Source organism: Bufo bufo, chromosome 6 (genome assembly GCF_905171765.1).
Source record: "Bufo bufo chromosome 6, aBufBuf1.1, whole genome shotgun sequence".
NCBI lineage: Eukaryota > Metazoa > Chordata > Amphibia > Anura > Bufonidae > Bufo > Bufo bufo.
The window spans coordinates 218914099-218931344 of NC_053394.1; the positions used below are offsets into that span (position 1 = coordinate 218914099).

General features: G+C 43.3%; 1 protein-coding gene across 2 annotated transcripts in view; it reads left to right on the plus strand.

The window, feature by feature from the left end:
• The window catches only part of CSGALNACT2 (chondroitin sulfate N-acetylgalactosaminyltransferase 2), a 99415-nt gene that overhangs the window by 79189 nt on the left and 2980 nt on the right, over positions 1-17246 (plus strand). For both annotated transcript variants that reach the window (XM_040436036.1, XM_040436037.1), the window contains 4 exons: positions 8944-9045; positions 9851-10029; positions 14515-14609; positions 15771-15852. In XM_040436036.1, coding sequence (XP_040291970.1) covers positions 8944-9045; positions 9851-10029; positions 14515-14609; positions 15771-15852 — 458 coding nt within the window. The remainder of the gene's footprint in view (positions 1-8943; positions 9046-9850; positions 10030-14514; positions 14610-15770; positions 15853-17246) is intronic.

Below are 17246 nucleotides of genomic sequence, written 5' to 3' on the forward strand. Positions count from 1 at the left end.
TGCCCAAGGGGATGCTCATGTCTTCCAGATGCCGCCCGCACCCGCCGCTGTTCGTGCCCAGCTCCTCCTTTGCTGTCATCAGCGCCGCCTCAGAATCCTTTGCTACGCCTCCGGCTCTCCCTCACTCCCCCCTCCTTCTCTAACATCCTGCGTGCGCACAGGCCTCTGACAGGCTGGCGCCAGTGTTCAGGTCATCGGGAGGTTGAGCGAAGTGCCGGCGCATGCGCACTTCGCTCCATGAAGCCGAACGGAGAAGTGCGCATCAGGCACAGGCCTGTGCGCACGCGCGGGATGTTGAAGAAGGAGGGGGGAGTGAGGGAGAGCCGGAGGCGTAGCAAAGGATTCTGAGGCGGCGCTGATGACAGCAAAGGAGGAGCTGGGCACTAACGGCGGCGGGTGCGGGCGGCATCTGGAAGACATGAGCATCCCCTTGGGCACCTTTGTGAGATGAATGACAGGTTAGTTATAACGTTTTTTAGACAAAATGAGCCTACAGATTTCGGTTATAAGACCACATTAGGAATCGCTAGTGCTCCATGAACATAACCATATTTTTAAATGGGGGGGTAAAAAACTGGTGACAGAATCCCTTTAAGGCCTCTTGCAGACGGCCGTTGTGTGCCCGTAGCCGTATTGTGGCCCACATACAGCGGGTCCGCAATACACGGGCATCGGCCCGTGTGCACTCCGCCCGGATGCGGACCCATTCAATTGAATGGGTCAGCAATCACGGAAATGCGGAACGGAAGCACGGATCGAAACCCCATGGAAGCACTAGAGTGCTTCCATGGTGTTTCTGTCTGTGTCTCCGCACTACAAAAAAAAATAGAACTTGTGCACAAGATGATTCTACAAAGCACAGCCATTATGAAAACTTTTTTTGAAAACTCAGCTTTAGCCCCTTAGTGACCACCCATATGCCTTTTCACAGCGGTCACTAAGGGGCCTTTGGCTGGGCCACCGCTTTTACTGCAGCCTGGTCTTAGCGCAGCACTAGTCCGCCATGCAACGGAGATCGAAAGGTCAGCTCTCACATGAAAGCAGCGCTCCCGCTATAACTGCCCGGACCAGCAGGGGTGCCGATCCGGACTGTTTAACTGTCTACATGCCGCTGGCAATGGTGCCTCTACATGCCGCTGGCCATGGCTGCATGTTAAACACTGACAGATGGAGCGGACTCCCTCTGTCTCTTATCGGCACCCCGATGCATGTAAAGGCTGGCTGGGTTGTGATATAGACCCCAAGCCAGCCTTGAGTATTTTCCAGCAGGCTGTGCCTCACTGGTTCAGCCTGCTGGTCAATGTCAGTATAGCACTGACTAGGGATGAGCGAACTTCGTGTTTCAAGTTTGGCGTACAAGGTTCGGGTTATCTAAGAATTCCGTTATGGATTCCGTTACAACGGACTATAACTTATGGTCCGTGGTAGAGAAATCCTTAACGGAATTCTTAGATAACCCGAACCTTGTACGCCAAACTTGAAACACAGTTTGCTCAACACTTACACTGACGTCAAAAGGCAATGCACTATACCAGTGGTGGCGAACCTATGGCACAGGTGTCAGAGGTGGCACTCGGAGCTCTCTCTGTGGGCACCTGCACCCTGGAAAAAGTCTGTGGTGTACCAATATGCCTTGTCTTTTCCTGCCATTCATCAGCACAGGGCGCACTCTGAACAGCGCATTGAATGTAGGCAGGCTATTATAGCTAAATGATACATTTCATGGAAGATGTATACTATACTTGACTGTAGTGTTCAGGTTAAATTGCCGTGTTGGCACTTTGCGATAAATAAGTTGGTTTTGGGTTGCAGTTTGGGCACTCTGTAAAAGGTTCTCCATCACTGCATTATAGGGATAGTGCATTTAATTTTAAAATCAATCAAAATGTTGTGTGTTATAGTCCCCTTGTGGGGCTATTAAGTGGTAAACAAAAAACACGTTTATTATATAAAAAAAAATCCTGTAAAAAACAAACAAATGCTTTTTTTCCCATTGAAAATATGCTTTTCAATGAAAAAAATTATCTCCCCCATATGTCTGGTATCAATGCGTCCCTAACTACCCGAACTGCATAAATATATATATTTAAATATATAAATTATCCCCTATGATGAACGCCGTAAAAAAAATTCTGAATTGCTAATTTATTCTTAGTTGCCACCGAAAAAACTTGTAACAAGCGATCAAAAAGCATCATTTACTCCAAAATTATACCAATGAAAACTACAAGTCGTCCCGCAAAAATCTTGGGAAGCGGCGATGCTAAGATTTTCTTCCTTTAAAAAAAAAGGGGGGGGGGGTTTAGTGCACAAAAGTAGTAAAACATTTAAAGATATGTAATCGTTCTGACCCAGAGACTTAAGATTGTTATTTATACCGAAAAATGAACGCCGTAAAATTTATAATGTAAAAAATCAGTGGCAGTATTGCTATTTTTCCCATCTCCCTTCCAGAAAGAGTTAGTAAGTTAATCAGAAAGTTGTGTGCCCCAAAACGGCACAAATAAAACTACAACTTGTCCCACAAAAAACAAGCCCTCCATACACCTGTATAGATGGAAACATAAAAAAGTTATAGCTGTTGATAGGCGACGATGAAAAAAGGAAGAAAAACGCTTGGTCAGTAAGGCTACTTTCACACTGACGTCTTGGTTTCCGTTTGTGAGATCCTTTCAGGGATCTCACAATCAGTCCAAAACGGATCAGTTTTGCCCTGATGCATTCTGAATGGATAAGGATCCGCTCAGAATGCATCAGTTTGCCTCCATTCCGCTTTGGAGGCGTACACCAAAACGCTGCTTGCAGCGTTTTGGTGTCCATCTGGCGAAACTGAGCCAAACGGATCCGTCCTGACACACAATGTAAGTCAATGGGGACGGATCGGTTTTCTATGACACAATCTGGCACAATAGAAAACGGATCCGTCCTCCATTGACTTTCAATGGTGTTCAAGACGGATCAGTTTTGGCTATGTTACAGATAATACAAACGGATCCGTTCTGAGCGGATCCAGACGGTTGTATTATCTGAACGGATGCGTTTGTGCAGATCCATGACTGACTCGCACCAAACGCAAGTGTGAAAGTAGCCTAAGGCCAAAACAGGGAAGCATAGAAGCGAGGATATGCAGATCTTGAAGCACATGAGTGAAGCTAGATATTCTATAGCATCACAATAGATATAACCCACATGAACTATAAGGCTGGGTTCACATCTGCACTGTGAACTCCAGCAGTCTGTTCCTGCGGAAGAACAGGCTACCAGGGTTCACCATATCCGGCACAGCCACCTCTCCCCATTCACTATAATGGGATCTGGCACTGATCTGGCTGCTCTCCGGCATTTATACCGGCTTACGGCCGGACTAAAAATTTGTGTCAGAGTAAATTGTACAATTAATCAACAAAAACAAATGTTCAACCAATAAAGCATACAAATAAAATGTGTTCATTTAGACCCTTAGGTCATATGGTCTGTAAACGGAATGTCCATTGGGCGTCTTTTTGCAATAATTTTTTGTCCAAATTCCCCCCAAATGAAGAGCGCCTGACAATCTCAGTTTTTTTTGCAACTCATGATGGGCATTAACGTGCGGATCTCAGCATAGAGATGGAGGACCATTCAAATGTCAGATGTCTGACAGATGTGTTAGAAGAAGGGGAGAGGGGATTTGGTGAGGGACCTTTCATGATTTTTTTGTTTGGTTTGATGTGGATGGTGCTCACCCCGAGCCTTGTTCGATGGCCACCTCTGAACCTGGTTGGCTTGCAGCTTTTGTGCATGTTTTGGTAACAAGAGATGCTTCTGGCTGGCTGCAGGCCTACTTGGCTGATTTGTTTCTGGCTTGTTTGCCTGCTTGGCTGTTATGATTTTGCGTTTATGCCTGCTTGGCTAATATGCTTTTGTGTCTATGCTTGCTTGGCTTGAACACTGTTTGGCACTGCAGCAAAGGCTTATAATGCTCCTAGTTGGGAGAGAGAACTTGGGCTGGTCTGCTCTAATTCTGGAGCCCTAGCAAAGCTATTTAATACTGGTAGTTGGGATTGAGAAGATGGTCAGGTCTTCAGTAAGCCTGGCATATCAGCAAAGTCCAATAATGCTCCTAGTTGAGTGAGAAGATGGTCCGAAATGCATTCAGTGTGTTGCCTTTACTAGTATGGCACAACTACAAAGCCCTATAACACTCCAATTTGGGAGTAAGAAGATGGTCAGGTCTGCAGTCAGGAATACCAGCAAAGCCCTATAATGTTCCTAGTTGAAATAAGAAGATGGTCTATAATGCTCCTATTAAGAGTGAAAAATGGGCCGCTCTGCACTGTTCGTGTGGTCTACCTTAGTATGGCACAACAGACCTAGTGCACCTGGTTGGAGTCCTCAATAGGACAGTCATTTTGAAGATGTTTCTATTAATATTGAACCCAGTTGGGCCTTGTGCATGATCTCGTTTTGCTTTTTTCCCTGTCTGACACCTTCAGTAATGGTCATACTGTGTGAAAATGAAAGGAAAAACGCTGGCAGATGGCTCGGGTCACATGTTGATTTGATGTCGGTTTAACCTGCTGGTGTATGACCTTCAGTGACCACTGGTGACTGTACAAATTTACACCTATGAGATAACAAACTTTCTTCATAGGACTCTTCACCATTAGATTTTGGAACATGGTTGGATGGAACATGGCATAGAGGCCATTCTGAAATTCCTATTCTTTTTTTTATTTCTTGTAACCAAGATTCTTCTGTTAAACTGTGACATGCTGAAAGATGATAAATTACTGGAGAACTTTGACAGTGTACTTTGCTCGTGGTGAGTTTCCATGGCTAAACATTTCCAGAGGCAGACCCATATTGCTGTAACTACAGAGAGAGCAAGAACCTGGTGACGGACCTGCCATCGCTCTTAGATATTTCCATATTAATTTGTAACCCCATAATGACTGCCACTACACCTTTTACAGCAACCCTAGAAGCCTGTAGAACAGGGCTAAGGAATCAGTTGCTGAGGAAGAAAAAAAACATTGTAAAGATACTTTACCTATACTATCAATTTATGAAAATTTGGTTGAAAATACATTGACCTTTTAAGGAACCTCTACAATTTACACTCAATTCATATAAAGGCTGTGTGTATAATAGAGGCACCTCCATTGATCCTGGTGTCAGGTCTTGTGACCCTGCTGCTATACCCAGCAAAGCCCTGACTATTACAGTTGTCACATTTTCAGGGCCGTTTGAAATGGCCTCTCTCTATTTGGTTAAACAATAGTTAAGAAAAAAGTAAAGCCATATTTGTTGCAAAACAAACTGCAAATATTTATTTTCACAATAATGGAGTTACACTCCTCCTGCATATAAGACCATAAACCCCACATTTGGAGGGTCAGTTTCTCATGTGCATGTCTAAGGCTACTTTCACACTTGCGTTCGGGGTTCCGCTTGTGAGCTCCGTTTGAAGGGTCTCACAAGCGGCCCCGAATGCATCCGTCCAGCCCCAATGCATTCTGAGTGGATGCGGATCCTCTCAGCAGGCGGACACCTGAACGCAGCTTGCAGCGTTCGAGTGTCCGCCTGGCCGTGCGGAGCCAAACGGATCCGTCCAGACTTACAATGTAAGTCAATGGGGACGGATCCGTTTGAAGTTGACACAATATGGTGCAATTTCAAACGGATCCGTCCCCCATTGACTTTCAATGTAAAGTCTGGACGGATCCGTCTGACTAACTTTCAGACTTAGAATTTTTTCTGAAAGATAATGCAGACGTATCCGTTCTGAACAGATCCCAACGTCTGCATTATAGGAGCGGATCCGTCTGTGCAGACACCAGACGGATCCGCTCCGAACGCAAGTGTGAAAGTAGCCTAAGTTGTCACGCCTGCATGTAGTGCAATCTCACTTCTTTGTGCCACCAATCTCCGCTTCTGGTTTTTAGGGGAAGCTCTACCTTTGGAGAAACATGATCAACCTAAAATCTCTTGACAAAAGGCAGAAAAAACATGAACCTAAGACCTCCTGCACACGACCGTATGGCTTTTTTTTTGTGTTTTGCAGGCCGTTTTTTCCGGATCCGTTTTTTGTTTCCGTTGCGTTTTAGTTTTGGTTCCGTTTTTCCATATGGCATAAACAGTATACAGTAATTACATAGAAAATATTGGGCTGGGCATAACATTTTCAATAGATGGTTCCACAAAAACAGAACGGATATGGAAGACATGCGGATGCATTTCCGTATGTGTTCAGTTTTTTTTGCTGACCCATTGCCTTTTAATGGAGTCACGGAACATGATTTGCATACGGAGTACATTCCGTTTTTGTTTTTTTTGGCGGAACCATTGAAATGAATGAAAAAATAAAGTTTGTGTGCAGGAGGCCTAATAGTGAAGTACTGTCTAGCAGGTAGTGTTCACATGAACATTTATTGTACTTGCATAGGTAAAAAGCATCATAGCATATTGCATTAAACATCTTGAAAGCCCCTCAGTGGGGCCTACCAAGCTTGAGCTTCATGTGGCGTATGCGCAGATGAGGTGGTTTCAGAGAGAAAAAGTTCTGGCCCTATCCACAGCAGAAGTGACGTCCTGTCCATAGCCCAGGCTGGAAACCTGGCAAAGGACATGACGTAAGCTGGATATGCGGAAGAGGAGTGTCACGTGACTGGGTTCCTGGAAAGCCAATCAACACAACTTCAGAAAGGTAAGTATATTGAGAACTTAATCCTGCCACTAAGAAAGTGGTAGGAGTGGTGAGAGTTATCAGTGTATTGATAGCAATTGTGTAATGTAAATGCATGGAGAAATATGGTGTTCAAAACTAGCACTAATACATACACATACATATATATATCTCCTGTTTTTACTTTTTCGAACACAGGAGTCAGATCAAATGAGTGAGGTGGAGGGTGACTTTTTTTTTTATTATAATAAAAAAAAAATTATTAAAATTTATTTCACTTGATAAAATTTTACATTTGTCAAATCTGGTGATTTACTCTTTGAATTCCATGTTGCCTAAGAATGTTTGACGCATGTTTACTGGGAAACAGGGTGGGGCCCATATATACGTTTTGCTAAGGAGCCTTATGAGTTCTGTGTAAGCTTCTGATACAGATTGTATGACTACAGTGCCTTGAAAAAGTATTCATGCCCCTTGAGCTTTTCTACATTTTTAACATTACAACCACAAACATACATTTATTTTATTGGGATTTTATGTGATAGACCAACACAAAGTAGCAAGTATGTTTGAGGTAAAAATAAAATAATCCATGGTTTTAAAAAATAATTATAAATAAAAATCTCTGCATCTGCATTTCCGGGGCGCGGCCCTGATCTTCTTCAGGTCCGCAGCTCTGCAAGAAAATAACGCACGTCCTATTCTTGTAAATTGCGAGCAAGAATAGGCATTTCTATAAGGGTGCCGGCCGGTTGTATTGCAGATTCGCAATTTGCGGATCCGCAATGCACTACGGACGTCTGAATGGAGCCTAACTACGCTGTTCTGTAAAAGCCTCACAGGTTTGTTAGAGAAAACCACACCAGACAGGTCAGGGATAAAGTTGTGAAGAAGTGTAAAGCAGGGTTAGGTGGAAAAAAAATATTATTTATATATATATATATATAATTCTCATAGAGCACTGTTCAATTTATCACCCGGAAATGGAAGAGTATGGCACAACTGCAGACCTACCCAGACATGGCCTTCCACCTAAACTGACAGCATGTCACACTTTCCAGATTTTTATTTATTATGTATATAAATGTATGATTTTCTTTTCACTTCACGCATACTTGCTACATCAGATCATCAGATAAAAATCCAATAAAATACATTTTAAGTTTGTGAGAGTAAGGCTACTTTCACACTAGCGTTCGGGGCTCCGCTTGTGAGCTCCGTTTGAAGGCTCTCACAAGCGGCCCCGAAAGGATCCGTCCAGCCCTAATGCATTCTGAGTGGATGCGGATCCGCTCAGAATGCATCAGTCTGGCACCGTTTGTCCTCCGCTCTGCTCAGCAGGCGGACACCTGAACGCAGCTTGCAGCGTTCGGGTGTCCGCCTGGCCGTGCGGAGGCAAACGGATCCGTCCAGACTTATAATGTAAGTCAATGGGGACGGATCCGTTTGAAGTTGACACAGTATGGCTCAATTTTCAAACGGATCCGTCCCCCATTGACTTTAAATGTAAAGTCAAAATGGATCCGTTTGCATTATCATGAACAAAAACGGATCTGTTCTGAACGGATCTAAGCGTTTGCATTATAGGTGCGGATTCGTCTGTGCAGATACCAGACGGATCCGCACCTAACGCAGGTGTGAAAGTAGCCTAACGTGGAAAAAAATGTGTAAAAGTTCAAGGGGTATTAATAGGGATGAGAGAATTGACTTCACTTCAGATTGTACATCCGAAGTCGATTTGCAAAAAACTTCTGTACAGAGTTCCTGCTCGGTACAGTATAAGAATGTATTGGCTCTGATGAGCCAAAGTTATTACTATGCAAAGTCGCGCGAGACTTTGCGTAATATCTTCGGGAATAAATTATTACTGTAAAAAACCTTTGTACCGAACTCTGGTTCAGTTCCTAGAGGTACCTTGGAACCGAACCAGAGTTCGGTACCAAGATTTTTAATTCCCGAAGCAATAACTTCGGCTCATTGGAGCCAATACATTCTAATACTGTATGGAGCAGGAACTCCGTACAGTATTCCAACAAAGTTTTTTGTGAATAGACTTAAGATGTACCATCCAAAGTCGATTCGCTCATCACTAGTTATGAATACTTTCAAGGCCACTGTACATGAACTCTTTATATTGTTTCTAATTAGATTTCCTGTTCCCTTTGTCTGTGTCTGAAGTGGTTGGACCAACTAAATAGAAGATTGGTCCCCATATTTCAGATTTTCTTTGCAGCGTATATTTTGCTGTATATTATAAACATACTTTTCTGTTCTAGAGATGTCTGCATTCAACAAGATAAAAGGACTTACCTGACTGTGGTCTACTTTGGTGAAAAAGGACTGTCAGAGGTGCGAGATATTCTTAAGAATATAGAAAGGTGAGGTTTAAAGCTGGGATGAAAAACGTATGTTGTATAATGCAATGCAGTTTGTCCTTGGTTACCCGTATATAGACAGTCCTGCAGCCATAAATACAGTAGCGTGTAGTGGTTGATTCTGCAGTAGATCAAGAAGGTAGCAGCGCTGACTTACCCTAGATCAAGATCATCTGTGGTGAAACTATAAGTGAACATCCAGAGTGCCAGATGCTTATCCCTTATTTATGTCATATTACATTGTTTAACTGTTAAACAGGATTTCGTTTTTTTTCAGTAACTGCATAACTTCAATGGGCCATGTCTGGTATTGCAGCTCATTCCCTGTCTTGAAGTGAAGCTGTTTCAGAAACAATTTAAATGCATTATTCTAGTACTAAGAGCGTAGTGATATATTAGCGTTAAGAAAGAAAGGAAAACTGCCCAGTTCTGGAGCAGTCTATAACACAACAGAATTTCACTTACCTCGTCATGGTGAATCTTCTGATAAGGTCATGCTTTGCACAAAGGCATCTGTAAAAAGAATTGAGACCTCTGCTGGACATCACAAGTGCCAAAAGGAGATTTTTTTAAATTATTCTATAGTGTATAAAGTTGTCATGAGTAGGCCAGAAGATGTCCCAGAATCCACAAAATGCAAATAAGAAGTTTGCTTCTATGCTTAGAAAACATAAGAAATATAAGGAAAGTTATATTTTTTGGGTGGAATTAACTTTTAGGAGCCACAGTCTATATCAGCTGAATGAGCTGTGTTATTGTAATGTACTAAAGATAGGTAATAATGATAGGTTGTTCTCTGCTGCTACAGTGAAACAAAGTTCCATAATTATACCCTGATCCCACTGAAGGAGGAGTTCAGCAGAGGACGTGGATTAGAAGTCGGAGCTCGAGCCTGGGATAAGGGTGATGTTCTGCTTTTCTTCTGTGATGTTGACATATACTTCACACCTGGCTTTCTGGACACGTGCCGCCTAAATGCAGAGGCTGGTGAGTATGGAGATTGTGTTTGAAATTAAAGGGGTTGTCCAAGTTTAAATAACAAAATAAAGCACTGTAAATCTGATGGTCACCAATATATACATAAGTTAAACAAGTTTTAGGCAAAAAAAAAAATCTATTTACTCATTTCCCCAGTTCTGTTCTGGCCCCTTTGTTGACATGCAGTAGCGGGGCTGTGTAACAACAATCTCTAAGTGCCAACAAAGACTGCCATTCCCCTTCTCCCTGGACTGCAAAGGGAGTAAATAAAAGTGCTGCCCTGTCTGCAGTGTGTCTCATGGATACTCATGTTGTATTTGTGGAACTGCAAGTCCCAGCTGTACAGTACAATGACATTGCTGATACGCACAGGATCTTCTCCCTAGCTGTTCTTGTGCAATGCTCTGCAGACACTTCCTCATTGCCAGCAGAATAGTATTTTTGCTTTTTCAGCTCTGTGTTTGCAGGGTGAGGAGGGAGGGAAGATCCTGTGCACAGCATTTATCTCCTCAGTGCCTGGAGAAGAGGAAACCCTGCAGCTGCTCAGTTCCTGAGGCAGAGCCTTCAACCCTGAGTCTGTGCTGCTGATGGTAGAAGGGGTTAAATCCAGTGGGAGGGGAAACACAGGGCAGACAGCTCAGTCAGCAGATTGGGCAGTACATGGGGCTTGGCTTGTCACTCCAACAAGCACAGGGTTCACAGTGATGTTACGTGCACAGAGGCAGATCTATTCCCTCAGGCTTGTGCACGGAACATCATCAGAGCAGGGAAAGAAGCTGACATCACAGGTCAACTAGGAGAACAGGGCCACTGTAGATGAAAGTGAATTTAAAACCACTTACATTTGCTTAGTTAGGAACATAAAAATAACTTGGACAACCCAGTGGCCCATTAGTCATCAATCGTGATGGGAGTTACTCAGGAAAAAGTGAAGTACAAAGCTAGTTGTACATGTAAAAAGTTAAATATTATATTTTTAAATTTCTACATGCAATCCTTTCAGGAGCACCAAGATCATAGTGGTAATGCAGTTCTCCAAATAACTGAGACCATTATGTAATCTGACAGTACCATTTTGCAACATTTCCTAAAATGGCAAGATGTCCACCTAGATTATGTGATCTGTCCTCTTTACCTTTGTCATGGAAAGGAACGAAGATATATCATGGATTCTATAAAATATCCAGTGCTTGACAATCTTCCGACCTCTACCTGAAACTGGACCACATGAACCCAATCCACTTCTGCAGTGTGTATATAGAGACATGCATTACCATTCCATTAGACAGATCAGTTGAACCATTGGGTTCTCATGCTTGACCTTAAAGATAACTGTGTGGCGGTGCTTATGATATCCTTGCCCTTCACTAAAAGTCTGATCAGTTCATAACCGCTAATAACATTTAGTTGAAACAGTTTTTCAGGTTCACAGTATTGATGGCCTCTTTCTGCTGTGCAGTGGTCTGCAGTTTCATCCCATTCATGTGAATGGGAAAAGCTGCGATACTCTGCACAGCCTCTACGAAGTAGACGGCATGCAGTGTAAACAAGGAAGAGGTCGTGGCATTTGCACAAGCGCTGTAGCTTCTTCAAACAGCTGATCGCCGGGTGCAGAGAGTCAGAACCCCACGATCTGATATTGGATAAGGCTACTTTCACACTAGCGTTCGGAGCGGATCTGTCTGATGTTTCATCAGACGGATCTGCTCCGATAATGCAGACGTTTGCATCCGTTCAGAACGGATGCGTCTGCATTAAAACTTAGAAAATTTTCTAAGTGTGAAAGTTGTCTGAGCGGATCCGTTCAGACTTTACATTGAAAGTCAATGGGGAACGGATCCGCTTGAAGATTGAGCCATATAGTGTCATCTTCAAGCGGATCCGTCCCCATTGACTTCCATTATAAGTCTGGACGGATCCTCTCGCCTCCGCACGGCCAGGCGGACACCCGAACGCTGCAAGCAGCGTTCAGGTGTCCGCTCACTGAGCGGAGCGGAGGCTGAACGCTGGCAGGCGGATGCATTCTCAGTGGATCCGCCTCCACTGAGAATGCATTGGGGCCAGACGGATGCGTTCGGGGCCGCTCGTGAGCCCCTTCAAACGGTGCGCACGAGCGGACACCCGACCGCTAGTGTGAAAGTAGCCTTACATTGTAAGTCTGGACGGATCCGCTCGCCTCCGCACGGCCAGGCGGACACCCAAACGCTGCAAGCAGCGTTCGGGTGTCCGCTTACTGAGCGGAGCGGAGGCTGAGCGCTGGCAGGCGGATGCATTCTCAGTGGATCTGCCTCCACTGAGAATGCATTGGGGCCAGACGGATGCGTTCGGGGCCGCTCGTGAGCCCCTTCAAACGGAGCGCTCGAGCGGACACCCGAACGCTAGTGTGAAAGTAGCCTAAGATTGTGGATCCAGAAAACTGCCACAGTCTGCAGGGACAGTGTTAGAGCCTGGGGAGGTGACTAACTGCTGGACACAGGATATAATAAACCCTTTAACTACCTTCTGAGGAAAACATGCCAGAACAAATTTGTATGTGAAGGGGCCGTTATAGGTAATATGAATCTTGGAAAATCCCTCTAACCCCAAAAGCAAACCTGGCACAATAGAGCATAGTGACAATTCTGAAATCCACAGCATTCGCTGACATCTAAAACTAGTTCACAGCGGTTTTCGTCAAATATGCTGAGAATCATCTAGATCTCCGCCAGTCCCCATTATGGTTAATGGGGCCGGATGGAGACTTTCAAGCTTCCGGCAATGCCATTATGCAAAGAGATCTGCCGGCTGGAGCCTTACACCAGCGTACAGTCGTGGCCAAAAGTTTTGAGAATGACACAAATATTAGTTTTCACAAAGTTTGCTGCTAAACTGCTTTTAGATCTTTGTTTTAGTTGTTTCTGTGATGTAGTGAAATATAATTACACGCACTTCATACGTTTCAAAGGATTTTATCGACAATTACATGACATTTATGCAAAGTGTCAGTTTTTGCAGTGTTGGCCCTTCTTTTTGAGGACCTCTGCAATTCGACTGGGCATGCTCTCAATCAACTTCTGGGCCAATTCCTGACTGATAGCAACCCATTCTTTCATAATCACTTCTTGGAGTTTGTCAGAATCAGTGGGTTTTTGTTTGTCCACCCGCCTCTTGAGGATTGACCACAAGTTCTCAATGGGATTAAGATCTGGGGAGTTTCCAGGCCATGGACCCAAAATGTCAACGTTTTGGTCCCCGAGCCACTTAGTTATCACTTTTGCCTTATGGCACAGTGCTCCATCGTGCTGGAAAATGCATTGTTCTTCACCAAACTGTTGTTGGATTGTTGGAAGAAGTTGCTGTTGGAGGGTGTTTTGGTACCATTCTTTATTCATGGCTGTGTTTTTGGGCAAAATTGTGAGTGAGCCCACTCCCTTGGATGAGAAGCAACCCCACACATGAATGGTCTCAGGATGCTTTACTGTTGGCATGACACAGGACTGATGGTAGCGCTCACCTTTTCTTCTCCGGACAAGCCTTTTTCCAGATGCCCCAAACAATCGGAAAGAGGCTTCATCTGAGAATATGACTTTGCCCCAGTCCTCAGCAGTCCATTCACCATACTTTCTGCAGAAGATCAATCTGTCCCTGATGTTTTTTTTTGGAGAGAAGTGGCTTCTTTGATGCCCTTCTTGACACCAGGCCATCTTCCAAAAGTCTTCGCCTCACTGTGCGTGCATATGCGCTCACACCTGCCTGCTGCCATTCCTGAGCAAGCTCTGCACTGGTGGCACTCCGATCCCGCAGCTGAATCCTCTTTAGCAGACGATCCTGGCGCTTGCTGGTCTTTCTTGGACGCCCTGAAGCCTTCTCAACAAGAATTGAACCTCTTTCCTTGAAGTTCTTGATGATCCTATAAATTGTTGATTGAGGTGCAATCTTAGTAGCCACAATATCCTTGCCTGTGAAGCCATTTTTATGCAACGCAATGATGGCTGCACGCGTTTCTTTGCAGGTCACCATGGTTAACAATGGAAGAACAATGATTTCAAGCATCACCCTCCTTTTAACATGTCAAGTCTGCCATTTTAACCCAATCAGCCTGACATAATGATCTCCAGCCTTGTGCTCGTCAATTTTCATGGCAAAGAAGGACTATGCAATTCATCTGATCACTCTTCATAACATTCTGGAGTATATGCAAATTGCTATTTATAAAAACTTAAGCAGCAACTTTTCCAATTTCCAATATTTTATGTAATTCTCAAAACTTTTGGCCACCACTGTAGTCTGCTGCAGATTCTGGGGCAGATCTGCAGCAATTCCACTGTGTCTACACATGGCCTTAGAAGCTGTCATTTAAAGTATTTAGGTGGCACTGTAATGTTGAAAGTTTTGTACACGCTTTCTTGGAGCCTGTGACCTTTAGCATACATTTATAAGTGCTTCTGATTCCATAAGAGATGCTTTGTTTTGTCTATTAATATTTGATAGCCTCTTTTTACCTTAATATTGTAGGTAAGAAGGTGTTCTACCCTGTTGTGTTTAGCCTTTACAATCCTGCCATTGTGTACGCCAATCTAGAGGTGCCACCTCCTGTGGAGCAGCAACTGGTAAGTGCCATTGTTTTTGTTCATACAATAAGGAATATTCACTTTACTGGCAGCTAGTCTGGGACACGTTTACTAAAGACTTATTTCAAACGCTAGTAATAAAAATGTAATAAAAAGTCTATTGGAGTAAGAATTAAAAGGTGCACCTTGTACTGTCAGTGTACCAGGAACTGAAATCTATGCCAGCTGTCTATGGCAGAATTATTGCCAGTTTTTTAGCATAAATTATGTATAATATATTGGGCAGAGGATTTGTTTAAAAAAATAATAATTGAAAATTAACAACAGATTTTGTGTAAAAATGTGAGGCTCTGGGGCACAGCTGTACTAGCTTATCTGATAGTAGGGAGTAGGGGCTAATATAGTGGAGATGAGTGCAGGGTGTAACAGTCAGGTTAGGGATTAGGTTTGAGTACCGACTGGGGCCGCCCTTCACAGGGCGGGTGCTTCACTTTGCAGGTGGGAGGGTATAGTTTGCAGCGGATTGACCCCCTAGCCAGTTGTCTATATTGTGTAATAGGAACCCCATGTGGTTGATATGACAGTACCTATCCCCCGACATTTAGGGCCAGATTTATCACAGCCCAGTGGTGTACAGCGGGCAGGATGCTGTGCCTGATTTATAACCAGGAGCATGTCTCGTCATAAATTAGCCGCAGCATCCGTAGTCTGTGCGCCAGAACTGAAAAGAGGAGTAGAAGATGGTAAATATTGAGGATGCCGCCCAGCCCCCACCACACCCCCTTTTCAGGAAAGACTGATGACACCTGCACAAAAAAATGTTGTCGTTGCAAAAGTCACCAACGCAGTTTGACTTTTTCATCCCAGAAAACTGGTATAATCAAGTGATAAATCTGGCCCTTATGGTTTATGTCGTCCATTTGAATTTTTAATCTCATGAAATAAAAGTTACTTTTTAGATTAACCCTTACTCCTCACTATCAGATAAGCAGTTTGAATAGGTTTATGCCGATACACCAATAAATGTTCTGTGGGGCAGGAGCTGTTCTTAGAACAGCTAATGGTACATGTGCCCCATTGTGGTGTCCTCAAAAAATAGCAGATAAACCCACGTAAAATGGTATGTCTTGCAAAGTTCTGTAGTGAAAATTCAAGATTTTTCTTCTTTTTTTAAACTCCTTTTCTTTTTTTATCTTAAAGGTTCATAAGAAAGACTCTGGATTTTGGAGAGATTTTGGGTTTGGAATGACTTGTCAGTACAAATCAGATTTTCTGACAATTGGTGAGTGGTGACATCCAGTAATTTATTCTATTTTTGATTTCTTATTTCACCTTCCTTTAGTGGTGTGAGCAAAGTAGATTTGTTGTTTATTGATCATTAGTTTTAGCTTTATTCCTTTATTGTATTCACTGTATCCTTATTTGCAGTATTGTGATCTAAACCATAAAAAAGAATCTTGTAATGATTGAAGTGCAACTGTCATAGTTTTTTTTGTAATGTGCAGGGGCAGTTACACTTTCATTATGGCTTGTGTAGATATCCAGGGCAGTCAGGTTAATTAGAAAAAGGTGAAATTGACGTGGCACACATTTGGTTCAATAGACAGCAACTAGCATGAGTTATCGGCTTTCCACCAGGTCAATAGTTAAAGGGCCCTTGTGTAAGGACATATCAAAAGTTTTGATTGGTTGGGGTCTGATTGCTGAGACCCCCGCCAATTTCTCTAGAATGAGGGGAGTGAAGCAGGCACATAATGTGCTCTTTCCTCACTGCATGAGATGTGAGCTAGACTGGCCCATAGACTTTCTATTGAGTCTTGCTTCCTGTCCTGCAGCAAAGAGAGAATGTGCTAAGCAAGCGCTTCTCTTCCCTCGTTCTAGAGAATGGTAGGGGTCTCTGTGTTCAGACCCCAACCAATCAAAACTTTTTCCTATGACATAGCAAAAGTTTACTCAAAATACAGTGACTCTTTAACAATTTACCTGGTGGAAAGGCGATTCCTCACTGTCAGTTGCTGCAATAAAATACATTATAAACTTAGTCTAAAAGGTCTATAGATGAACTTGATTTATCACAATAGTTGGTGCTGCATGATACATTTGGTGCAGTTTTAGACTTTACACCACCTATAGGTTGGCCTACGTTGTGCCCCTTTCCCACAAAATAACGCACCTTGTCAAGTGACATGAAAAATACACTAGTTGACAAACAAAAAAAATAATGCATCAAGAAATAGTTGTTGGAATTGAGTGAAACTTAATGCAATTATGATATATGTAAGAGATTACACTATAAGAACAAAAGGATAAGTTTATTTGGGTAAACAGTTTTATTGAAAGCAGCTTTTAGTACCCTGTTGTGCCACCTCTAGTCTGGATATAAGATGAGACACGGTTGAGCATGTTATACAGATTCTGTGTGGTATCTTGCGGCATATTTGCCCACAGATATTGCAGATGGTCCTGTAGATCCTACACTCATAGATTGTCAAAGCTGGCATCCCAGTTGGTCCCATAAATGCTCCATTAGCGATAAATCTGGTGACTGGGCAGGCCAAGGAAGGGTTGTAGTCTAGAGGAGACATTCCTGAGAAGTCCTTGTTGTGTCTGGGTGAGCATTATCCTGCTGAAAATGCCAGTTGGAAGCCCTGTCATGAGAGGCAACACATTTTGGAT